A 26,878-nucleotide genomic window follows, 5' to 3' on the forward strand; every position below is an offset into this window, starting at 1 on the left:
TGCAACGCACGTTCAATACTTTAAACATAGCCTAATGTTAAACCATTACATTTGTTTGCCAGAATATGTGTGAATTCCAACAAAAACACAGAAGTTCATTGTGGACTATTTTCTGCATCGTTAATTAGGGAAATCACTCAGCAGATGAAGTCCAGTCGTGATGACAGCCTATTATTATGCTGCTGTGACACCAGTGATTAGCGAGTGCCAGTAAAACTGAAGAAAAGAAAAACATCCACTCCACTTTGCATCCTTTTAGGAACACCGTCAATCATTTTTCACTTGGGGTCACTGTGTTGAACCCTCTGGTAATTAGTCTGACTCATTTGGCCTTGACATAATGGTGCTCTGATCCAAACAAAACAAAACAATTGTAATCCATAGAACTTTATATGAAACTGTAAATAATATGCATAACTTCTATTGGTTTGTTCAAGACAGTCCTACATTATACTTACAGCATTTAATGAGTTGTGTTTATTTGCTTTTGTGCAAATTGAAACAGCGCAGACATTGAATGAATTGAATACCGGTAACTTTATTTACTTGTAGAAATGAAGGTTATTTACAAAAACATATTATAAATAGGTCAACAATGAGCATTCATAGTTTGTGAGATCCTAAAATTAATATTTGGTGTATGTCAGTCTTACAGCATTTTTTCCACTTTGCTAAACCTTTTGAAATAAATGTACATAGATGGACGGTGGCTGTGAAACCTCTGCTCTGCAAGTTTTTATTTTTATGTCTACTTTATAAAATATAACATGTACGTACACATATACCCAGTTCTGCTATCAGTTCACCAGCTGTCTGACACACACAAAAAAAGTGTGTGTCCAAAAAGATGAGCCCCTTAAACTCCAGCTTTTGACAGGGGAAACATTTAGTAAACAGTTGCTTTATGTTTTTAAAGGCTTCCATCTTCTGCAATGATTAATATTCTTGCACAGCCACTAGAACACAAAAAAACAATTATTTTTAAGTAATAAATTCAGAATTAAGATTAGGCACTATAGTCTGCTGCAGACACAAATTCTTACAGTAGTTCATTTAGTCGCAAATCTGTAATTTACTGTGTTAAGAAATGTAAACTTTATGTTTGAAGGAACTTACCTTAAATCCCAATTTTGTTCTATCCAATCAATAATCAATAAGAATGTAGCAGATTTATTGATGAGGAATGTTGGAATCAATGAATATATTTTTTGTGGAACCAGTATAAAACTTTTTATATGTCTTTAATATGTTGGTTTCTATTTCCTGGTTTTTGTGTGTATTTTTATATTTAGCAGTTTCTTTTTAGTTGGAATTTGTTATATTTCCATTTTGATGTTACTTTACTTCTTGTTCTGTTCAGCCCAGCTGTCAACTGATCACACCTGCTTTGAGTTAGTTACCATTAATGTTCCCTGGTAAGTCTAAATGACAATAACTACAGACGTTTTGGTTTTTCTAATGAAGCTTTGTCGCTGTTCAATGCGTTTTGGTCCATTGTTTTCTATCTTAAAGGTAGGTATTTGTTTATGCTCTTGATTTAGATTTCTGCATGTAGGCACTCTGCTTTGGTTGTAAAGTTACAAAAGGAGAAAGAGGAAAAAAACAGAAAATTGTTGAACTATTTAACAAAAACTATATAGTGAGGTCCCTTGGACTCCAACGCAATTTTGACACATTGTTATAATAATCTTTTTTTTCTTTAACAACAAAAGCCCGTCACTCAGTTGCCGAAGTAAAAACTGATAAATATGAACATTTTACGAAGACGATTTATGAATCTACTGTGTTCTGATGATGAAAACTTGGATAATTTTTTCAAAAGAATCCTTTTTTTTTCCAAATGACAAATCGTTTAAATTCAATACATTATGATCTATATTTTTCAATCTTGTGAGCATCAATGCACACTAGCTTTTCACAGGGACTTCCACGGCTCTGAGGTTTGGATCAGTAGATTTGGAAACCCGAACAAAATGGCTTAAATCCTAAACAGTGCACTAAATAGGGAGTAGTGAGGGAATTTGGACAAGACCTTAATGAGCCAGCGGTGTGTTAACAGGAAGCAGGAATGAACCAAACAGGAGGTCAAAATCAAACTGAAGTATCCTATATGCACAGATTTTATTAAAGACAATAAAGATACACAAAAATGACCTTTGAATTAGTTAAATCACAAAATGGCAATGCGTGCTACAGATTTTGTTGCTGCCAAATTAATTTGAGGAGTAAAATGCTATTGCATTTTGGGGCTCATGTGCTTCTGAAAGGTTCATGCCTTGTTTCCTCAAGTTCACAACTTTTTGTGTTTTTAAAAGTCTAATTTAGTCAAACCAAACTCTTCAGTTATTTAGCCTTAATGATTTTATTCTTGATGACAGCTATATGCAAAAACATAAAGCTGCAGACTTTCCCTTTTAGGATTCTTCTCATAGATACTTTAAATTAAAAACTTAAGTTTTGAATCCTGATTTCTGTTTTATTTGTGTATGGATTTGTTTAAATCAGACTATACATGTTTATTATTCTGCAGACATATTTATGCATTTTTAGGCACGATTACAGATTTTTTAAATGTTGCTTTAAATAATAGCTTTAAGAAAATATACGGTTCCCATATAAGAGCTTTACACAGCATATAGGACAAGATCTGAAGTTTTTTGCTCTCTCTACAATGAATACGGATGTCAATACACATATGGTAACATTATGTGGCTAAAGTACAATACATGCATGGCTATGTTTATGTCTGTAGTAATGTACATACAATAAATAGGTTTGTTACAAGATAATATGGCTTTAAAATTATTTCTTTTTCATGATAAGTATGTGTGAGCCTGTCATGCTGATAAGCTAGATTCACGTCGCTTTGGCTAATGATCTCCGTTGACTGTCCAACCAGCATTTGATGGGAAAAGGTTGAGTCCTTAAACAGGTTGCTGTCCCAACTCCAAAATAAAAGCACATATATGGATGGAGTTGAGGAGTTCAGCAGAAGAAAAGAAGGCAGTGGGTGCTTCTTCCATTTGTCCACAGATCCAGATGTCTTGAACCGCAAAGGCTTTATCCCCAAAAACTAAAACTAAACATACCAGGCACCTCCAAGAGACATTCAGAAAGACTAACGTTGCATGTGAATAATGTCACTTGAGGGGTATGCTCTGAAAGCAGGTCTGCTTCTTAGGTATCATTGATTTGAGCAGATTGAAAGGGTTGAAAACAGGCTTCTGATTGCTTTAAATAAGGGTCACAGTGGCTTTGCATAACTGAAGATAAGGAGATAATGCAGAGGATCAAGTTCAAGGGTTAGGAATTAGGTTTCTGCAACGATCTCTGTTCAAAGTCTGCCGGCACAGAATGGTTAGTTAAGTCATAAGATGAAGGCTAAAGGTTAAATAGAGTGGAAATTGGAATGATTCTGAAGTTTGAAGACTTTTTGTAAGATGGAGTTTGAACAGAAATGTAAAGGTGAGCGTTATAAGGCGAGGATTTTGTGGCACTTAGCCAAAAAGCGCACCTTACTTTGACTTGTAAAAAAAAAAGTGATTGATCAAGTTTTGAAAGTAGAGGTTTTCAAATGTGATTCAGGTTCAGGGGTTAAGTTTTTGCTCACAGTTCAGGTCACACAACAGAAGTGGCATTGGAATTTGCAACGGTTGGGCTGACTACCAGGCTCTGGGCGATGTCCTCGCGATTGATTTTGCGCAGCGCCGCGCACAAGGCGTCGATGCTGGCACAATCCTTCCTCGCCCAGTCCGAGAGCAACGCCCGGACAGGATGCTCTTCCTGCTGGAAAGTTGCAATCCGCTCACTCTCGTATCCCAAAAGGCCTGCCAGGTTGTACCAGTCGCTGTCTGGTATGTGGTTGCAGTTTTTGCCTTCACCGCCTCGGAAAAGAAGTGTTTCCAGCTTCTCTCTGGCGATGAGAGGAAGGAGTAAACAAGGCTCTTCATCCATGGAGACAACTGTGAGAAAAAAAAAGAGATCATCCATTTCAATTACACAATATTTGTTCATATATCTCACACTGTAACAGTAGAGCCTTTGTATCTATTTTTGTAGATTTCTCACTTGACTATTTAAAATATTGAAAAACTGGCAAAAGACAAATTTAACATCTTCATGCAGTATTCATGCTGTATGTCTGTAATTTGCAATGTATACTTTTAAATTCAGGACTGTGCTTAATTTAGCATCAACTTGATCATAAAAAGCATTGACAAACATTTTTTCTGGAAATACAATCAGGCATGAAGGGGTTAAAAGCATTTAAAGTCCCACTCCGATCATTTTTGACCTTTTGTAAAAGTGTTCCCAGTGTTCTTTTCATTATGGTCATGCCTTTTAAGCCAAAAAAAAAAACAAAAAAAAACAGTGTTGTTTTCTGGAAGATAATTTTTGGAGAATGGCAGGAGTTCAATTGAAATTAATCAAGGAGCAACACCGCCCCCAATCCTCTCTTTATTACTGAGAGCTATCTGTTTACACGCTCTCTTACTAGCTTACAGCCCCTCAAACCCCAACCTATCATTAGTGGTGCAACTTAAATGCCGAGCAATACTGGAGCTATCCAGTCGTACAGTTTTGAGCCAGATGCCTGCTCGGACAGGGAAAACGAGAACATAGAACATATTTGTCTACAAACGGATGCATCAGAACGGAGCGGAGCAGAAAGCTTGTGGCGTAGCCAGTGTATTATCTATGCCACTAATACGCTCTTTTTAAATGGCATTTTTTTTCCCGTCTGCTCCGCTAAAAAGCGGTCAACATTCTGGCATAGTTTCTTAAGAAACTGCTCTTCCACAGAGTATTTATAGTTATTTTTAGAAATATTGTGGTAGGATAAATGTGATTTATATTGCTCTTTAGATGTGTTCTAAAAATGAACGAAAGCAGAATGGAAAGCAGCACGTGGACATCCCCACACCTGAGGACAATGAGGACAGATGTCTCCATAAGAAAAGGATGAAAAATACACTCCTGGACCAGGTAATTACAAAATCCAGTTGCACAGAGTTTCAGCTTGTCTGTGATCTTTATGAATGTAACTGTTTAAACACAGTGAATAGAGGTAAATGCTGCTCTTTTCTAAATTAATTTCTTTTTTTCTAAACTAGGTGATGAAATCAGCAGCAGTGAGTGGACAGACGATGGGAGAGGCAGTGATCAAGACTTTGATGACACACATCATGAACATTGCAACCCATTCGTGCTGAAGCTGCAGGAGGGAAACCAGCAGCTCCTTCAGCGGTTTGAGAGGAAGAACCACTGAGGTACAGCCAAACATAATTACTGCACGGGAAGTCCACACAGATGCTGAGGGACACTGATGAGTGGTGGTAAACGAGCGTCAGCGCTGAAGAGCCAGACTCAAATGTGGAGAACGCAACATTCATGTGTGCCCACACAAATACAACAACTGCTTTTCACAGCTGGACTGAACCAATGCACACTTTCTGCATTGAAAGGACAATTCTACTGAGCTTTGTGTTTGTGATTTCTGCATTTATGGTAGTGCATTTGTTCTGTCAGTTACAGCTACATGTGTTTTTCTGAATCATCTGGCAGATGCTGCTTATTGCAGATTTGAGAAAAACTTAAAATTCTATCAATTTTATGTGCTATTGTCAAATTTACAATCTCAGCTTTATTTAGCATTTACTTGAATACAAAACCCATTGTTCATAATTGAAGGAAAATTCAGGTGTCAAGGAGTAAAGAAAACATCAATACAAGTGTCTATAATAGCACCTCAGCTAAAATAACTGCTGTTTTCTTATTGATATCAATAATAAAACTGATTGAAAAATGTGTTTTTTTGTAATGGCCAAAGATTTCTGTCCCCCTCCCACCACCCCATTTAAAATGTGCTAGCTCCACCACTGTGATCATCAGAGAAAAGCTACAAGATCACATTAAAAACACCAAAACACAATTTTCATCAGAGCGGGTATTTATTATACTTGAGCTACGTCCAGCATATTTAACTTTTTTTATCTGCATGTTGTAATTTTGATAAGTCAAGAAAATGTTGGACTTAATCAAAACAGAAGTGGCAAGAAGTTTGGAAAAAAAAACAGTTTTTTAGTATAAATGTACTTCACGCAGAAGCTGTTAAGAAAAAGGAGAATACTTTGAAATTTATGAACTAACATGTAGTTATGTGAGGATTGTGCAGTTTAGTTGTCCCCCAGTCGGTCACATCAGGTGTAGGTTGCCAATCATCCACAGCTGTTTTTATGTCAGTTCATTGTCCTCAGTGTGTACAAGCATCTGGATTTTGGTTCTTTCTTGCTTTGTCACTCTTTTGATGCTCCATGGGTTTTGTTATGTTCAAGCATATTTACAAAATGCTAATGCTTCTGCCGCCAAACTTGTTACTGTTTAATGCATATTGGGTCCAACGCCACAAGTTAGTGAAAAGTGAAACCCAAAGCCCTGAAAACTGCCAGAGTCAATTTAATAGAGCCGTTTGCAGTCTTGACAGACTCAATGTAAGAAACAAGTAACAAACATGAACAAAAACTTTAGTTTTTAACTACCCTTTAAACTTGAGACATTTCAAGGCGGTTTAATTGAATACAAAGCAATCAAAGTGCCCATATTTTGCTAAAGGCCTGTACATTTTGTTTTTGAGACTGTGGAAATTTCAAATTAAAAGAAGCATGAGACAATTCAAAGAGCTGTCAGCTGTTCGGTCACTTTTTTCCAGCTTCAAATTAGTACTTTTTTTATTGATATTAAGTGTGTTCAAAGGGCTTCAGGCAGTGTGCTCTTAAACTGTTAAAAAAAAGATTTTTAATTAACCAATAAAAAAATGCTAGAACTAACAACTATTACTTTGTAGACTTCTTGAAATATTTTAACTCTTGACTTTTAGATATTTTTTGTTACACAGTACTATAAAATGTACATTTCAAAAAGCATGTAAATCTTAAAAAATTGCTAGGATGTTAGTCCCAAAATAGTGGTCTTGTCATTTTTAATCATCAGACTAATTTACTGTATGTTATAACAGGTCAGCGCTGCCTCAGGGTAAGGAAGGCCATCCAATGTCTACATGAGGAAAAGTGTTTTTTTGTTAGTTTTTTAATGACAGTAAAGGATGAACATGTACAAGCACGTGAGAAAACAGACATGCAAACTTGTTCGGCCACTTCATAGTTAGAGAATTCCATGCAAGTGAAACTTTGTTTAAACTTTTTTCACACCCATAGGCTCAAAGCATAAAGAATTGAGAAATGAAAGCTTTCATGTGTTCCTGATGATGGGACTGAATAGTCGGTGCACCTGTGTGTGTCTGAGTCTGGCCTTGTTGCTCCTGCAGGCTTTGGCTGTCCACAGAGATGCCACTGTCACTGTGCAGCTTCTCCCCTTCAGGTGATGGTGTCTGGTTCTGGTTGGTCGTGCTGTTGTTGGCTCCCTGCTTGTTCTGCTTGCAGCTATTCCACCTGCACAAAAAAAAAAAAAAAAATCAGGAAATTCATCAAATCCAACTAAATTTTTAATTAGGTCCAGTGTTACAACAAACACCATCATTTGATCCAACAAAAATTTGGATTTTATTAGTAGATTGACTAAAAATTATTTTAAATTTGCTGGAAACGTGTCAATATGTTCCATACTTGAAAGGGTTTATGGTCATGGGAAACTCTTTTCTGCCATATCTCACCACACAGGGAATGTACCAACAGGCAGACCAAAGGTTATCTATTAAGCAGCCTTCAGCCCATTTCAGTGAAGGTTGTATGACGTGTGCTAAAGAATACATGTGACATTAATTAAATAAATTTATTACAAGGTGAACGAGCTAAGCTGAGTTCTGAAGAAACTTCACTGATTCCACCCAAGGTGAAAAACATCTGTTTTCATTTGTTTGTACCAGTAAAAACTGGAGATGCGCACATCAACAACAATATACAGGAAAGAACGCTAAATATAATGAGGAATAAAATAATAGTTTGGTATTAGAAATTCTGTATAACTCAAATAACCAATAATTTAGTGAATTAGTCAAAATACTATTGTTGAGTTAATTATGAATTCAGTTTCCATTTTCTCTGCGTTAAGAAAAATATCAAATTACTTTGCAACTTAGGTAAATTGTTTTCTAGATTTTTTATCAAATCATGTCTTTTGCGATTTCATAATTAATGACTAAATGCAAAATTTTATCCCTTGTAAAGACATTACCCATCCTCCAAAAAGCTGAATACAACCGTCTTAAACACCTTTACAAGGAGTTGGTCTTGAACCTAAATATAAGAATCCTAAATCCTATCCTAACTCAAGTATTACGTTTTAAACTCCTAAATCAAAAGTCTGAATTTGTAAATTATTCGATAAATGCAAAAGATGGATTGCTGTAAACCCCTTTTGGGAAACCAATTCTTTTTCTGTGAAAAAGGACCTTTTTGTGAACTATTGTTTCCCTTTCGGCTTTTCCCATCAGGGGTTGCCACTGCAAACGAGTTGCAGGGTAAACTTGGCAATGTTTTACGCTGGATGCCCTTCCTGATGCAACCCTCACAAAGCAACTGGGCTTGGGACCGGCACAGAGGTAGAGAAAGGGAACAGGGAGCAGCCCGGAGTCGAACCCTGGTTTCACGGACGGAAGGCACCGCAATCCAGCACGAGCTAAACCGGCTCCCTTTTTTGTGAACTATTGACGTAGTCATAAATATTGGAGTTGAACTGTATAAGAAACAGTTGTGGTTGTGTTCTCTTTGCCAAGAACAGCTAAGTAACCAACAGTTCAGTGCTATCATGCCAGATCCATTAGACAATCAATACGGTGATAAAACTAAGGTGTAACTGAGATGAAATCTGTCAGAATTTCCTTTGGGGATTAACAGGGAAAACTCTGTGGAGAGGCCTCTTAAACAGCTGCTGAAAAAGCTGCTTCAGCGTCTCGCCTCGACTTTGGATCCATTCTAAATGTACAAACTTACAAACTGCAATTTACTATAAATCGTTTAAGCATGTTACTCACCAAGTAGTTAGAGTGGATGTAAGGGAAAAATCCTGCAAAAGATCAATTCTCTGTGACAGTAAATTACAAATACATCCTAAATACTGAACATTGGTTTAATTTATGTCCATAACCCCATTTTTTGGCCTAATTTTTCAACAAATTAAAAACTAAATCTTATAAGTTGATCCTAGAGCAAACATCTGCTAGGGGTTTTGAAAAGTCTATTTATTTTTATTTTTTCAGAAAAGATAGCAAAAGAATTGAAATTTTGTCACTTTCCCCTGCGTTACATACATATGTCAATGTACACTATCATTCACAGCCTGTGTGTCTAAAACAGCAGACCATGTAAAGTTCTTCGCTTAGCTTACTGAGTGACTGTTACCTCTTAAAGATGATGAAGGCCACCAGACCAACAACAACCGCTGCCAGGATCGAGCAGTAGATGGGGATTAGCTTGTCGTTCAGTCCTTTTCTCAGCAGGGATTCCCCAAAAGTGCTGGTGGTGGTGGTGATGGTAGTACTGGTGGTACTGGTGGTACTGGCAGTGTTGGCGATGATGCTGTCAGTGGGGAACTCTGATGGGAGGTAATCCAGTAAGCCATCCTCAGTTGGGCTTGGTGAGTAAGATGGGTCAAAAGTGTCTGACCCTTGGAAGTCGAAGCAGTAAAGAAGACAGGTGTGTACAGTTAGAATACTCTTAACCAGTAAATAAAAATCTTACACAGGTCTGAACTTAGTATTTATTGTGTACTATTTACTTGCTGAACCCAATAACCCATTTTTTCTTTTTAAATCTCCACTTGCTACTTATGACCTCCTCAGGGCTTTGATCAGCTTCATGTCACAACATGTTCCGAGTCTTGTATCACTGCCTTGTATCTCAGCACTATGCATGTAATTATTTATACAGTGAAAGCTTCCCTCAGGCATGACATCAATAGCTACATTGACACTCAGTTCAAAGTGAAGATGACAACAATACAAATGCACAAAAACAGAAAAGGGCTGTTTTACTAGACTAGTCAAGACTCAGATTTTGTGACTTAAGGCATTAGACAACAAACATGGACAGGGTAATGTAGTTTTTCTGCAGTGGGATGTCGTTCATTACCAATACAATTATGCATTTCATAACAAACTAAGTGAATTTGACTTGTTTGTTTAATTATATGTTTTATTGTATATCCTAGCACTCCTTTCTGTTTCTTAAGATACATACACTATATTGTATGGTGAAATCTTCACTATATAATTTGAAAGTCCCACTCATCTTTTGAGCTATTTTCAAAGTGTTCCCAGTGGTCTTTTAGTTATGATTATGCTATAGTAGTATAAGTACAAGTATAGTATAGTATAGTGGTAAAAGTAATTATCTAGGACATAGATTCTGCAGAGCAGCAGAGATTCATTAGATATTCACCTTTGAGTTGTGGACATAGAACAACACCACCCCCTCTTCCCCTCTCTGTTACTGAGAGCTCTCTGTTTACACGCTTTCCCGTTAGCTTAGAGCCTCTCAAACCCCCAACCTAACCTCAGCGGTGCGGCACAATTGGCGAGCACTATTGGAGCTATCCAGCCAGACAGTTTTGAGCCAGATGCCAGCTCAGACGAGTTAAAACAAAGACACACATGGATCTATTCGTCTACGAGCGGATGCATCAGAATGAAGCAGAGCAGGAAGCTTGTGGCCCACCCATTGCATTTTTTGAATAACAAACACAATCTTTTTTTAAATTGCATTTTTTTCATCTGCCCCTTATTCACGATTTGAATAAAGAAATACTTAGAAATGGAATTTTGAGCTTACATTTCTAAATATATGTCCTCCATCATTATCAAAAAAAAAGCTGCAAGAACATGTTAAGAACACAAAAACACAATTTTTATCAGAGTGGTTCTTTAATATTCAGTTTTAATAAAAGGTAATTCTAATACGTTTTATTTGATGGGAGTGTAATTGCTATGGAGCTAATTTAAGGCACCAGTTGACATTTTAAAGTCAAAATGTGAAATATTTTTTGTGATCGTACCTTAAAAGTAGTGTAAAAAATTTAGTTTTGGGTAAAAGTTAGTACATGAGCTTAAAAAAAAGGTAAAATATAATTAAATGTTATTGTAGACAAATAAACTTAATTTTCCTGAATATGAAGTTGAGTTTGTTATTTCCAGTTTTGAAATAAATTGTGAATATAAGTCAGGAAAGCTAGATAGATGGATTTTTTTTAAAGGGAAAGTTACAGGAGGGGTTGCTAATTTCACTAGTAGTAGCAAGGAAGTTACAAAGCTGGCATCAGCAGAAACATGGGCAGAAAATGAAACAAACTTGTAAACACGTTTGTTGATTTGATTTATCAAACAATGCCATCATCATTATTTATCATTATTTCATTTATCTTTTAATTTAACTGAAGTCTATCTTTTGTTTGTTCTATGATGCTACTTGGATTTTCTAGTTAGTTGAGAAATGCAACACAAAGAGGCCTCTGATGAATCACTGGAACATATCAAGTTGCGTCCTGCCGTCTTCAATGGGCAGCAAGATAGACAAACACGGATAAATGCGTACCACTATCGCCGTCATCACTATAGCTTGTCTGCCTCTCCTCACATTTCCTTTGCCCACCAACACACACACAAACACGAAATGAGACACCACTCAATGACAGAAATCTTCTTTGTCCAGCACAAATATCCCCTCCCTTGATGGTTTGACTTCCTCCCCTTTTTCACCTCTGCCTGCAACTATCCTCCATTTGCTGATTGTTTGAGCAAGTTTTTTCCCCATTAATTTATTTAGTTTTGTCCTGTGTCAAAGCTAACCGGTTCTACTATATGAGATTTGTTTCATCTCTTCCACTTCTTCTTTGCGTAATTACCCTTTGAATGCCATCACTGCAAAGAAGAGTGGGTTCCAAGTTCCTCTGCTGAACTACTGACCTCTCGGTATGTGTTCTGCTTCACAGGGGACTGAAGGCCAGGATTTAGCCAGCACTGCTATGGAGGTGCAGGTAGAATATTGGGGGGTGAGACTTTGGGGTGCCTATCTATCTATCTATCTATCTATCTATCTATCTATCTATCTATCTATCTATCTATCTATCTATCTATCTATCTATCTATCTATCTATCTATCTATCTATCTATCTATCTATCTATCTATCTATCTATCTATCTATCTATCTATCTATCTATCTATCTATCTATCTATCTATCTATCTATCTATCTATCTATCTATCTATCTATCTATCTATCTATCTATCTATCTATCTATCTATCTATCTCCTAAAATGATTAGAAAACCATGCTATCATCACATCAGTTCATCTATCTATTCATCTGTCTATATTTGTCCATCTGTCCATCCAGTGTTACGTTTTTTGTCTTTCATGTTATTTTTACTTATTTAGATATTTTTGGTTGTTTTGCTTCTTTGTTTGTTTGTGTGTGTGTTTGTAGGGGGTTGGTAAGTTTTATTTTTTGGTTAATTTTGGATTGCCCTCTCTTGCCCATGACACTTTTGAGACTGACCTTTATTTCTTTACTCAGCTGTTGCTGGACTCTGCTTAAGAAATGAAATAACATGGATTCTGCACCCATGCGAGATGTGGGACTATGCTAACACGTGTGAAACTGAAACTTTGATCTGAGATCAAACTTGCCTTTCAAAGTCAGATGGATTGCAAGTCATTATGGCACAGTGGTCTTTAACATAATGCTGCTTCCCAACAATAGCCATTATGAGCTGTGCTTGGTCAGGTCTTTCTTTTCTTTTGTAGGTTTTCATGTGAGTAAAGACAACCTTCCCACGCTCATTCAGGAGACTCCAGCGTAGTTATGAAAGTCATTAAAGTTTTAAAAAAGAAAAACATGTTTTGAAATGACCAGTTCTGTCTCTTAAAGGCTTCCATTTCAAGAGCACGACCGTTTTCAAGTAATTCCTGATTGGCAGCTAAATCAAAGAACAAAATTGTAATCCTAGCTTTGTCTGATAAAGGTCTTGTGACAGGAAATTCAGGCCTAATAACAATAACAGTGTAATAATAACAGAGAGGTGGGTTGGTGCTCTGTGCTTAAGTGTCTGCAGCGGGATGTGAGTGTAACTTTTATTTTTTGCCACACCTGAACTTGTAATTTCTGGCTCTTCCAAACCTTTCTAACCAGGTGTTGACATTTTGATAACATGTACTTTAAAGGATGACTTTAGAATTAAGCTATATGAAATAAGAAGCCTGTTTTTTTACCTGCTGCTGCCACTACCTGCCCAACAAACCTGAAATGCAATTACCACACATGCCTTAAAATAACAGTGGTGAGCAAGTGAAATACCGTGCAAAGGAATACATTACAAACTTTCTTTACCCTGTTTTGTTGATCTGCTTTGACTTATTAACGTTTCTCAGATCACTACCAGCATGAACCTGCTTGCCTGTTCACGCTCAAAATACAGCTACACCTTCATATTTGTGTATGTATGTGGACTGGAGCATGGGATGCACACATTTTAGTTTGTTTGTGTGAGTGCCTCTTCTGTTACTGAACGCGATCAACAATGGTAGAGGTCAACCAGAGAAACCCGAGAGTGCAGAGGAGTAACTTCATCGCTTTTATCGACCAAGATGCATTCTCAGCATCTGCTCTCCCTATTCCACTCTCAGAAGCTTTCTGAACTTCTCCGTGTTCTAAAGCTCTGCTTGTTCTCCTGACTCTCATTATTTGTTGGCTGAATGCAGATCGTTCTTTTCAGGAAGACACTTTGCAAACATTGTTGTTGACGTCAATAAACATACTAATATGCACATTAGTAGTAACATAAAATTACATAATCAAAAACTGAATGGAATATCACAAAATATAATCTAAAACCCTTCTGGTGTAGTGGTAGGGACTCTTGCCTCACATTGAGAAGCCTCAAATCCCGGCTGGGTCCAATACTTTGTAAGTTCTCCCTGTCCATTGTGGGTTTTCTTTGGGCAATCTGTCTTCTCCCCACAGTCTAAAAACATGCTTCTTCGGTTAAATGGAGACTCTTATTGTCACTTAAGTGTGAATATCTGTAGTTTGTGTCTCTGTGTGGCTCTGTGACGTACTGGTAAATTGTCCCAGGTGTATCCACCTTCGCCTGACAGTACCCGAATAAGTTTCAGCAATCTTGTGACCCTTGTGACTTTGAATCTATGAATTGGCGACTCCTATCTAAGGCAATGCAAGAGAGCCTACACTAAAAAGTGCAGTAATTAACTTTAATACATATGTAGCAGATCCAAATACATAACCACAAATAAAAGGTTGGACTTTTAAGGAACACTTCCCTATACTTTATTTCACAATGACAGTACTTCAGCTAAATTTATCAATAGACTGAAAGAATAAGTAAACCATAACTTTGTGTTTACCCTTGACGTCCCTGTCATCTACATAGTAAAGAGTCAGAAATATTTCCGAAGGAATGTTGGGCAAATTCCTAAAGGTTGGCAAGCAACTATAGAGAAACTATACCGGTACTTGTTTGGCATGTTTGAAAATGATGTGCTTGACATTAAAACTTCCGGCACCCTTACAATGCTCATTCTGTGTGGATCAGAGATCAAGAAGATTTTAGACAGAAGGTCAACTGTGGCCACATAGACCTAACTCAGTTGAGATGTTGGTCAGTAGGTGATATGAGCCCAAGCCATGAGCCATACAATGGACGACTGTGCTTTGTAAAGATTTTGGATTGTTGAGTCAGACCAGGGTCAGAGGTCGATTACTGTCACTATTCGGCCACGCTCTGGTTCAGGAATGTAGAAGACAGCTTGACCTTTTGTATTTTTTAAAACATTTCAACAATTTGTCTATAAATCTCCACAGAATTTTAGGGTGGAGATGTAGAGCTGTCACCTCTGACTGGAAAAGTGCAAGTTTGGTTCCCGTTCTGCCCGCCCAGCTGACAAAGTGTCCTTGGGCAAGATATTGAACCCCACATTGCTTCTGGTGGTCAAAGAATGGCACCAGTATTAGTCAGCGGATCTGCCACTAGTGTGTTAATGTGTGTGGATAAATGGGACTGTGACTGTAAAGCCCTTGGGTCTTCTAATTAGGTACTAAAGTGCTTAAAAAATGATATCTTATCTTTCTCACTAGATTTGGGTATTTATAAAAAATAAATTCATTTTCAAACCAAAGACTTGATGCACTTGCAGCTGTATGTCCAAATCTGGCAATAAAAAGTTCAATTTGTTTGAGTCACATCCATCAAGGTTTTTGATTATACAACAAGCATTTGCTTTCTGTTCAGCAATGCATAAACTTCTAAATCATAATTGTCACATATAAACTCTTTTCAGTCAAGTTCACGGTTGTCTTAAAAGTCTTAATGTTCCGTATCAACACACAAAAACTCGATTTATGGATCCTCTGCTAAGCAAAATGCTCATGCAATCTATGACTACAACTTAATCCTTCACTAAAATGCTTATAGATAATTTAAGTCAGCGCATTTTTGTTTCACACATTCTATTTTGCGTTTTCAATCTTTTCATGTATGAATTTTTGTTGAATGTCCGAAATTCTTGTTTTTTTGTTTCCTCATTTCTGTGTTCAAGCAGTCAAGGCAGAGGTGCTGTGCATGATGCCAGCACATAATCCCATTTTTAGATTTCCAGAATCTAGCCTCCAATTTTGAAGGTCAGCCAGACTTAGGAAGGACACAGTTCCCCCACCTATTGAGTCAATGACAAAATGAACGTGGCCCTGTCACTCCTTCCTTCAAACCTGCATCATCGTAATTTTATCGATTTCAGTCTGCTCCAGGGAGAATCAGTTTGTATTTCTGCGTCTCATTGTCAGCCAGTTCTTTTGAACCTTCTTGTGGTGTTTGTGCATGCATAGTACAAACTGTATGCTTCCAATCCCAACTGTTTCTCTTGAGTTAGAGTCTGAGTATGGTTCTTTGGTTGACTGGTTACAAACATGGGTTCTGTCAGAACCGGATACATTCTTAAGCAAAAACAGATTTATAGAAGAAACTTTGCCCTGAGACACCTCCTATTCTGTCAAACCCAAGAAAGGCTCAAGTGGTACATTGTAGGCAGCCTAATTTCAGGACAGAAATCAGAAGAAAATGTACGTGGCTAGCCAAAAACAATCCTTATATATGGACCAAGGGCGTCTAAAGCAGTTTGAAGAGTTTGCGATGTTGCACTGACTTGTTCCTAAACCCTTTAGCGTTTGGAACTGTTTGCAGAACACCTGGGCAACACAGCTACAATCAATCTACATTTATACTTTACTCAAATTCACAATGTTGCGGGGGTAGACATTGTAACACAGGCATGTCCAAAGTCTGGCCCATGAGCCAAATGCAACCCGCATTCAATTTTCTACTGTTCCTGTCATTATATCAATAATATGCGGCACCCAGCTCTTTCTAAAAACTGCTTCTGCGATGTCTTGATTGTGATTGGCTAAATTAAAAAAAAAGGTAACATGGTCACAGAACCCTTCAGTGACACTTTCTAGTTTATTTCTAAAATGTCGACTGTAGACAAAATTAAAAAATTTGTTTCTCTGATTAAAATACTTCTAAATAAGATAACTATTTGTGTTATTTTCCTGTTCAAAGGATTTACATTTAGAAACCCAGATTTAATGTTGACAATTATTTCATTTTATTTTTGGTCTTCAAATACAAAATTCACAGTAATTTCGGTAAAAAAATGTACATAGATGTATTTCTGTTCTATGTGAAAAAAATGAAAAGTGTCTTAATGTAAAAAAAACATTTATTAAATAGTCCAGTTGCATTTGTTGTTATTATAAGGGGTTCAAAGAATTCAAGCTGACTGAAAATCTGGCGCTTTTTGCAAACCGTTTGGACAGCCCTGGTGTAACAAAATGTGGGCCAGAATCCATATGAACATGGACCACAACAGAATCTATAACTGCATAAAGACAAACAACAGGTGTGCTATTTTCTCCAACCAAGTGCTTTAAACTCCTAACCAAAGCAATTTCATAAATGACAGCAAGAAGAGCAGTGAGGCGACTTCAGGAAATGCTTTGTTTTGGCCGGACATCAGTACTGAGGTCTCCAATATGGAAGTCAATGAGCAACAACCTCCACACCTTATTGAAATCCTTATAAGAATTGTCAAATGAAACACAGTGCTTCACATTAAAACAAGCTTTTTTTTGAACAATTTTTAAATAAATGTGTTGAGTTAAAAGCAGCTAATCGATGTAAAAGCTTGTTGCGTGTTTTTTTTTTTTTAATTAAAACTTCTTGGGGTTTATTTTAACTGAAGAATGCAGTAGATGGAACGTAAATGGTATGTTCCATAAATTTTAATTAACTTCACTGTCCTCTGTTGTTTTGACCCATGACAGGACTTGGAGGATTATACCATGTTGTTCACTGCACGACCCCGGGGGAAGCTCCTTCTGCTTGATCTGCCCCCCCTCTTCACATGCAATTGATCTTCAGCCTTTGACCTTGCTCACCAACCCTCAGCAGAGCAGAAGTCACATCTCTGTGGGTCTGTTTGGTTTTTTTAATGGAAAATTTCAGTCTTTTTTTTGCCATCTTCCCTTGACTTTATATTTATTATCCCATAGGTCCGTAACCTCAGCTTTAAACCGTTGATCTAGTTTTCTCAGCTTTTCTAATGGCAACCTCATTAAAAAATGTTATTTCACCTTTAGTTAAACTAGTCGGTAATGTCTCAAGTTACAGCTTAGTTTTTATGAGCAACCGCCCTCTCTGTCTGCCTCCTCAGTCCCTCCACCTTCCTGCCAGCATTAGGCCTGTGTCGCCTTAGCATTAATGGATATGGACGTCTGGCAGTAGGACAGATTTGGAAGGACTGATAACGGCGGTGCTTTGGTAAAAAGATTACATTAGAAATAAAAGGCGGATGATTGGGTTAGAGAGAGGAACAACATCTGACAATGAGGCCGATACAGAGCGGGCTGTAAGTCATCACGACATTAGAATCGCTACAAATTCACATTGATAATGATGTATTCTTAGTTATCAGGAGGATGCATTAGCATCAGAGTTCTTGTCCATATGTCTTGATTTCAGATTAATATTTTTGCCAAACACTGCTGTTCCTTCTCAAAGAATTACGCAGAATTAAGCTTTAACAGCATCATCTTTACTGGAGGCTTTTAAAATGTTTTAGTTTCAACCACATGGTTCAAAATAAACCAATATTAACTATGAATCGTATCGTCAACCACAAATTGGCATATGACTTGGACTGTTGTTAAAATGAATCGTTAGACCCCTATCTAACTGCATGAAATATTTGTCCATTTTCAAGTGAACCCTGTTTTAAGTTGTTTCCACAATATGAAGGGTGGTTTAGCAGATGAAAAAGTGGGAGTGTAAAAATAATGCATTTTCAAATAGAAAGTCATCTGGATTTAGTTTTTTAAGTTGAGAATGTTTCGCCTCTCATCCAAGCAGGTTAAGTAAGGGTAGAGAAGAACTGATGCACCAGTCCAGCTGAAGACAAATGCTGCAACTAGCTACGGCTAAAAGCATTATGCAATGGCCATGGGACTGCTGTTCGTAGTTTGTCTGTTTTTATATATGCCTTTATTAGACATTGATCACATAGTCAGTCTATTATATTTCTTTACTCACATCCCTGTTTTAGTGCAACCTGTTGATGATAATTACATATAAAAACCAATGACGGAGTACATCTAACCCAATTAATGGTTCAGAAAAATAACTCATTGATGTGGGTAAGAAAGAAACTATAAATTGGGTTGAAATAAGACCACTATAAGCCAGAATATTAGTATTGCTCCAAAAATTAACCCAGAATATAAACCCAACTTGAAAAACCCAAAAATTGGCTTTAAGAAATAAGTTTTTAGAGTCTATTTTAAATATTGTTTGAAACAGTTATACAGCTTAACTGAGGGGATTTCTTTTTCTGAAATTGAAACTTACTTATTTATCTTGCAAAAACACACTCATTCATTCATCTTCTTTACCGTTTATTCCCTTTCGGGGTCACGGGGTTGCCGGAGCCTATCCCGGCCACTTGGGCGTAGGCAAGGGATGCCCTGGACTGGTCGCCAGTCTGTCGCAGGGTAGAATATCCTCAATCACACATCCATTCGCTCTCACACTCACACCTATGGACAATTTAGAGTTGCCAATCAACCTATGAAGCATGTTTTTGGACGGTGGGAGGAAGCCGGAGATCCTGGAGAAAACCCACGCATGCACGGGGAGAACATGCAAAAGCACATTTTTTCAAATTTAACATTAGTGGAAACACTTAAAATTTTTGTTTTTTTTTAATTATGAAAATAAACCCACTCCATCATTGCATCTTTAGTTTGTTGTTAGTTTTTTCACATATGTAGCTGGATTTTTTTTAACACAAAGGGGTTCTTGTATTCCCTTCTGTGAATTCCAGATCATTTAAAGTACTGAGCGGCTGATCAACAGATGCCTTTTATTGTCACCTCACAAAAGAGTTGATTTAATCAGCAAAGCATCACATCGTTGGCATGAGTGGTGACTGCAGTTATTAGGAATTCCTGATTTGGAGTTTGATACCCATAGGGTGCAATGGTATAAAAGAAATTCAGAGCCCCATTCAGAGATCTGACCTTCTTGTAAACCCTCAATATTGAAAAAGACTGTGGCCTTTGTCTCTTGTGGCGGGATGAGTCTGTAAGGACAGTGGGGCAAGCGTCAGCGCGGCATTTAGCTTGACGGGGAACAATGCCTATGGTGTTAGATGGATGTGAAGTAATTATATGGCTAAAAAAGTGGATGTCCAGTTTTTTGTGCTTTTTGGGCAAAGAGCATGTGCTCACGAATAATTCATCTTGACCCGAAGCTCTTAACCCAGTGAATCATTTTGAAAGTTCATGGTACATTTTCTGAGTGTTTGGATAAGGCTACCCCACATAAACTCTTACAAATAAACAGAATAGATTTGCCGGAGGTAGATATGAATTTCCTAAACTGTATTTCTTTTCTAAAATAATTTAAAGATATTATTATAGTATTATGATGTTATTATTATACAAAGACAGCAACAAAGTAAGCTTACCATTACAAACTGTGTCACTGATAGGGGTGCAATCCTTTAACACGCCTTCTTCCTCACAGGTGTTGCAGGGCATGCAGGGGTCCCGCAAACTTTCCTGATCCGAGAAGCTGCCCATTTCGCAAACTTCGCAAATTGTGTCACGGTAAGGGCCGCAGTTTACTAACACCCCTTGGGCTTTGGGGCACCGAGTGCATTGCACACAGTTCCCTGTGGGTCTATGCATGAAGAAACCGTAGTCACACACGCAGATAGCATCGTTGGAGTCAGTGCAGGGGGTTTCCATGCGGAGCAATCCTGTGCATTTTGTGCAGTTCTGACATTTCTCTGTGTGGCTGGATTGGGATGAGAAGGTTTCACCTGTAAAAAGACAGAAGAGAGATCGCAATTTACTTTTTGTTGACAACATTCAAATCAGTTGAATATATATAGATGTACACCCTTTCAATGTTATCCTCCTACCAGCATTGCAAAGTTGTTCTATTTGAGGACACTTCTAAATCTGAATATCTCCCGACATTTGCGAACTACTGAATTAAGTCTTTTTGGTATCTACAGAGGACATTTGGGACTTTTCAATGATACCAAATGTGAAGGGCTTAGGTTCTGGGAACTGTAGTTTTTGTGGTAGATTAAAAAAACTGACTGGACACATTTTTAGTAGGCAGGAGGTGATACTGGCTTAAATCATTTATCCATAAAACAAAACATTTTAATGTTGTTGAATTTTATCTTCTGTGAACTTATCTGAGAAAAAAAAAGCTCTTCCGTTCTCACACCGAAATTAAATGGATAAAAATATGACTCATTCTAACAATGTTTTATTTTATCAGTCAGAAGAAATTCATATTCTTCCAGGTTGAACTCTCCAGTATGAATTAGGTTGCCAACTGAAAATGAATCTTTTTTTTCCATTTTGACATTTCTAACATTTGACATTTCATTTTTTACACAAGGGACAGACTAGTTTCTGGGAACCATTTTTGATTTTTTTTAAAAACACATAATCCACTTTCCACCTCTCTGGGGTCCCATTAAATCCAAAGAGGTCACTCTCAGGGTTCCAAGAGTACAAATGATTCACAGCAGTTTTTGAAAAGATGTTTCTTTAAAGCTACTTAGCATAATTAGATCACATAGTTTTTTGGGAGTCTTAATGATTTCCTCAGACAGATATTCTAGAGAAAAGATTCAATCAATAGTTCATGTTTTATGGAATTGTATTTCAGCCAGATAGAGAACAGGGAAATGCACTAAATTATGCAACAGCCCCCTTTTGTAAAAGCAGATTGTGTCCTTGTGCGTGCCCATGTGGAAGAGTGAGGGAGACAGAGGACATAACCTCAACATGTAGTTCGGTAAATCTTTCAAAACTTTCTATAAATTATTAGCAACAACAACTATTACATTATTCTGCAGTGTAAGTTAAAGTGTGAAAAGCCAATCAAGTGATAATTAATGTATTTAGTCTTTAAAAAATCTGTTCTACATGGATTTTAAATTATTCACATAATTATCTATTATGGAGAAAATAACATCTTTAATGCAGAAATAACTGTAAAAAAATAGGATACATATTACAACCAAAAATCTGTGTTTACATCCTTTTAAACATACTTTTAAAGAGTCACACTGATGGAAATTGGGTTTTTGATATTTTTAACATGTTCTACTTCTTAAGTCAAATTGTTGACAGGAGCAGAGGAAAAATTGCAGCTAGACAAGCACCAGGCTCTGAAACACTGATGCGTTCACTTATAGAAGACCAGAGTCCTCGTATAAGCTGGCATTTGGCTCAAAGTTATAGGTGTTCATAAAATTCTTCTTTTATAGAACAAGAAAAAAGAATGAGCCTCTGTTTTGGCTCATTTTAATTACAGCAAATCTGATCAGTCAGGGTCAAAAAAGCTTTAAAGCAATGAAAATGTAACAAATAATAACAAAAAACAAGGCAAGCAGAGTGACGGTAACTTTCAACCCAAAATACATTTTTGGGTTGTTTGGGTAAACAGCAACAAAATGGCAACATTTTTTGAAAAGACCCACAATTAGGCATTAGAACTATATGGAACATTTTTGTTTTCTTATAAAACCAGGTCATTTCTAAAATACCATGACATAATATTTCATTAGTTTCATCAAAACAAGATCTTAAAAAAAAGTTGACTTCAACAGGATTTTCATTTCTGCTCCAAGCCAAACTAAAATATCTTTGTGAAACAGGAAGCTGTTTGTATGCCTGGTTCATGTAAAGTAACCCATAAATCAGTGCCTTGTTGCATATTGGGGCTTTTAGTCTACAAGAGTAGTCCACCAACCACAGCTAATTCTTTAAAGATGAAGAGTTGAAAAGAAAGATGAGAGGGGAGTGAAAATGCAGACGAGTCCCTCAATTTTTCATTAAACTTTCACTCAGTTCCTCTTTTGATGTGTTTTCAAAGCTTTCCCTGAAGTCTCTTAATTGTGATTATGCCGTTTTTGGGCAAAATCGAAGAACCTGTCTAGTTTTCTAGGACAGTTTCTGCAGAGCAGCAGGAGTTCACCTCTGAGTTGTGGGGGGGGGGGGGGGGGGGTAACTCTTGGCAGAGAGTAAGCCTGCTTCCATTTCCCATCATCCCTTTGTTTACACTATCTTCTGCTAGCTTGCAGCCCCCAACAGCCCCAGCTGGGAGCTTGTGGCCTGCCTATTGTAGTTTAAGGTAGCAACCACGAGTTTTTTCAAATAGCATTTTTCCATCTGCTCTTTATTTACTACGACTTCATAAAGAAATAATCCAAAATGCATATTTAAGCGTACTTTTCTTTATATGTCGTCAATCTTGAGAAAATGCCAGAAGAACGTGTTTAAAAACACCAAAAACACTTGCTTCTTTGGAGCGGGTCTTTAACTGTGCTCTCTCACCAAGAAGCCTTCTACTCTGCTGGGTTTATGGGTGTCCAAGCACGTGCTGCGAACACCCACCTTCGCTTCAAGCAGGCACACTCACTCAGAGTGCCCTCAACAGCCCCCATCAGTGCTCTCAGAGCCATTATCATAATGCCATGCATCAATAATGCAAGTCAATACATTAATAACTGTGGCTGCACGGAGAGGGTTCTAAGCAAGGGAGGCAGAGGGGGTGGAGGGCGGGGGGGAGGGGGCGAACAAATTCCTTTTTTTTAGATCACAGTAATACTTCCACTGTGATTCAGATCAAAATCTTTTCTGTTTTTAAATACCCCTGAAAAGATTCCTGTCCTCCACTGCACTGTGGCAAAAACCCTCCCACGTGTGGATTTGATGTTTTTATTAAAAGTGTTGTAAATACCTGAATGTGTGCTTATTTAGGCAGCAGCGAGCAGCTACACCACAGTTTTATTGTCCGTGTACAGTAACATTAAAGATCTAATCTTTTTCCGGGGACGTGTTTGCACATGTGCAACTTTAAGTGTTGGCTGAGAAGTTTTGCTTTGTCTCCATTTTGGCCAGCACAGCATTACTTGTTCTGTTTTATTTCCACTTATCTCCCCATTCATCCAAACCTCTCTGTGAGTTTAAGCCGGCTCACTTTTTTTTTTGTTGTTGACTTTTCTATCCAGCAAGAAGCTGTGTGGAAATCACAGTCTACATCTTATAAACACAAGTTTGCACAAAAAGAAACAGCCGGAGTTGGAAATAAGACAAATATATTGGTGTTTAAAAATTATTTTGAATGGCAATTAGATGCCAAAACTGTTACAAATAAAACATTTTTATCATGAACTGTTTTTGACCGGTGAAAGGAAACAAAAACATGTCAAGAGGTAAAGAAAGTTTGTTGCGGTAAATTATACTAGAAAGAATTTACTTTTGTAAGGTTAGAACAGCATCATTTTAGACGTATTTTATATCAAAAGATTAGAAAAATTAAATGTGTACTGGAAAAGTAATTATTTGGTTCCAAGTCTCACAAGGAAAATGAATAGAATCATAAATTTGACATCTGTCAGACTTTTTTCTACTCAGCTTTCTACTGTTTTAGCATTAGCCTATTAACCCTTGTGCTATCTTAGATGACCCCACCCTTACATTGACGTGTTATTCCTACCATGACAAAGGTGGATAAAGGTGGAAAGATTTCATGTCATCCATGGACACCAGTGAGTACCGTAATTTTCTTTAGTGAAAAAAATATCCTGCACTCAAACCTTATTCATTTGTACCAGGAAGGAGTGCAGTGCAAATTGCTGCAGACTGCCATATAGGTCATACAGCCACTATGTGCATTTTGAGCATTTTCCACCAATGAGATTCTGGCCTTTTGTGATTCATGCATGATGCATGTAATTCACAAGTGTTTCCTGGGTCGTCAATCGTCGATGCGCGCAGATGTCCGTCGAGGGCTATGGTTACTTTTAGTCTGTTTACACGCATGTACCACCGATGTATAACTTTCACGTCACTTATACGGCACACATATTTTGTAATTAATACACACAATTTGGCCACATTTGGCTTTAACGATGGTTTACGTGTTCTATGCGTGATATATTTGTACCTAATTTGTGGTTTTAACGTGGTACATCTGTGAAAATTTCAAGTAAAAACCATAACTTTTGTCACTTTTTCCACTTATATTCATCGCGTATGACCATATTTCATCCATGCAACGTGCAAAAGGTACGTAGTGGCAGAGTGACACAGCCTTTAGCTGCGCTTGAATAAGCAAAAACAAGGAAAAAGTTTGCAATCCCACCCGTGAGCTGCCAGCTCACGGGTGGGATTATGTGCTCAATCATCAATGTCCCACACGAAGGGGAAAAAAGACCTTCATATTTTATCTTTTGATCAAATATAAAGACATTTACCACGTCATGAAAAATTACTCCAAAAAATTAAAAAAGTTAGAACAATCTGTCTGAGAATCCTTACTTCTGTAAAACCCTGTCAGGTCTTGTCTGTCTATAGAACTGTTAACTTTAGAACCCAATTTAAAGACCCACTCCAATGAAAATTGTGTTTTTTGGTGTTTTTTAAAATGTTCCTGTGGTCTTTTTCTGATGATAGAGTAAATATATAAAGAAAGTTTAGTTTAGCTGATTATTTTTTTATTCAAATTGGTGTGAAGTAGGAGCAGATGGAAAACATGTCATTTGTAAAAGAGTTATTTGTGATGTAGAAAATACGCAGGGCGGGTCCACAAGTTCCCGCTCCACTTTAGGTCTTTTTTTCTTTGAGTGGCATCAAAATTTGTACGGCTGGATATCGCAGGCAAATTTCTAATGAACTAATGCCGTTCTACAGAAATTATATCCTAGAAAACACCACATTTTTTTTGTACTTTTGGCTAAAAATGACACAATTATACTGGGAAGGGATTACAACAGATCAAAAGACGATCAGAGTGGGTCTTTAGGAACGTATTTTGCCACTGCCTGCAGGCAGTTGAGGTGTTAAATATAGTGTGAAAATATAGGATGACACCGGATGTGTAAAGGGCACCTTTTTTTTTAACCACCTGTAACCCCAGAAAATTGTGCAACATTCCAGCCGCCTCGGATGTCATGCTTGAATGGTTAGCCTTGCATAAACTAGTCCCTCACATCACCTGCTGAAGTTTGTAACAAGAAAACAAGCCCTCTTTTTATTCCGTTTGGTTTACAAATTCAGCTTCATTTCTGGTCCTTAAGTGAATACTGAACGCTCACATGGACCAAATGTCAGCTGAAAGGAGGGACTCATCCACATGTAATGACCGTGGTGTTAAGGGGCTGTACACAGGCCTGATCTAATCTTTACATTTGGCTGTGTGATTGTATCAGAGGTAGGAGTCGAGCTTTGCGTGCACTTTTTCAAGTCTATGATTGAATGCAGATGGCCTGTCACTATCTGCTTCTTCATGTCTCAGCAGAGGACTTATAACAACAGAAACTTTCCATGTTATGGAAGTCAAAAACTCAGGAAATTCCCCCTTTTTTTTAGCTTTAGATATTTTTACCTTGACAGTAGTCAGTAATGCCTTAAGTTATTTTTACCCCTGGCAAATTTTGGATGATTATGATCAAATGTATAGACAAACTGTCTTATTAACTACTCAAAGGTGTTTTGGTGTTCTTAACATGTTTTTGATGCATTTTTCCCATGATGGAAGACATATAAATAAAAACCTTTAACCTGCATTTGTGCGTATTTGTTTCATTCAAATTGTTGTAAATCAGGAGCAGACAGAAACATTCAGTTTAAAAAAAGTTTATAGTTGTTCCGTAAAATCTACAATCAACAGGCCACAAGCTCTCTGTTCTGCTCCATTCTGATGCATCCACTTGCAGAAAATCAATCCATGTATGTGTTTTTTTCCTCGTCGGAGGAAGCATCTGGCTCAAAACTTTACGGCTGGAACTCCGTGATATCACTCGCCTTTGTTGTGGCTCTTCTAATGTTAGGTGAGGAGTGTGAGGGACTGTAGGATGGCGCAAGAGAGTATAAACAAAGGGGTTGATGGGAAATGAAGGCAGGCTTCCCACTCACAACTCCAAGGCAAATTTCTGAAAAACTACTGCTATGAACTATGTCCTAGAAAACAACACAGGTTTTTTTTATTTTGCCTAAAAAATGGCATAATCATAATTAGAAGACCACTGGAAACACTTTTACAGTCAAAAGTTGATCGGAATGGGACTTTAAGTCAAATTTGCAATTATCTAACTTTTACGTTTAAGTTGTGACAATTTCAAAAATTAGACATCTTTCCACAAAAGTCCCAGAAATCCAAATTTATTTCCATTTCTATTTTCTCTGTGACATCTCTCATGACCTGATGACTAAATCATTTTCTTTTTGTGGATATCTTTGGCTCGTGCTCTGCTCCCTTTTCCCTT

The 26,878-nt window shown here is 37.4% G+C and overlaps 1 protein-coding gene and 1 long non-coding RNA gene across 2 annotated transcripts in view; one reads left to right on the top strand and one right to left on the bottom strand.

Moving 5' to 3' along the window:
• Window positions 1-518: 518 nt before the first annotated feature.
• Window positions 519-26,878, bottom strand: part of ngfrb (nerve growth factor receptor b) — a 31,936-nt gene continuing 5,576 nt past the window's right edge. The window contains exons 3-6 of the mRNA XM_023949566.2: window positions 20,045-20,401; window positions 9,357-9,621; window positions 7,288-7,448; window positions 519-3,962 (exon numbers count right to left, since the gene is read on the bottom strand). Of these exons, the coding sequence (XP_023805334.1) occupies window positions 3,619-3,962; window positions 7,288-7,448; window positions 9,357-9,621; window positions 20,045-20,401 (1,127 nt within the window). The 3' untranslated portion in view covers window positions 519-3,618. The remainder of the gene's footprint in view (window positions 3,963-7,287; window positions 7,449-9,356; window positions 9,622-20,044; window positions 20,402-26,878) is intronic.
• On the top strand, window positions 4,865-6,679 carry LOC144987855 (uncharacterized). The gene is made up of 2 exons (XR_013651527.1): window positions 4,865-4,986; window positions 5,115-6,679. It is a non-coding gene; the product is annotated as an uncharacterized LOC144987855 (long non-coding RNA).

The sequence above is a fragment of the Oryzias latipes genome, chromosome 19 (assembly GCF_053564925.1).
Source record: "Oryzias latipes strain Hd-rR chromosome 19, Olatipes_Hd-rR_3.1".
In the NCBI taxonomy this organism is placed as follows: Eukaryota; Metazoa; Chordata; class Actinopteri; order Beloniformes; family Adrianichthyidae; genus Oryzias; species Oryzias latipes.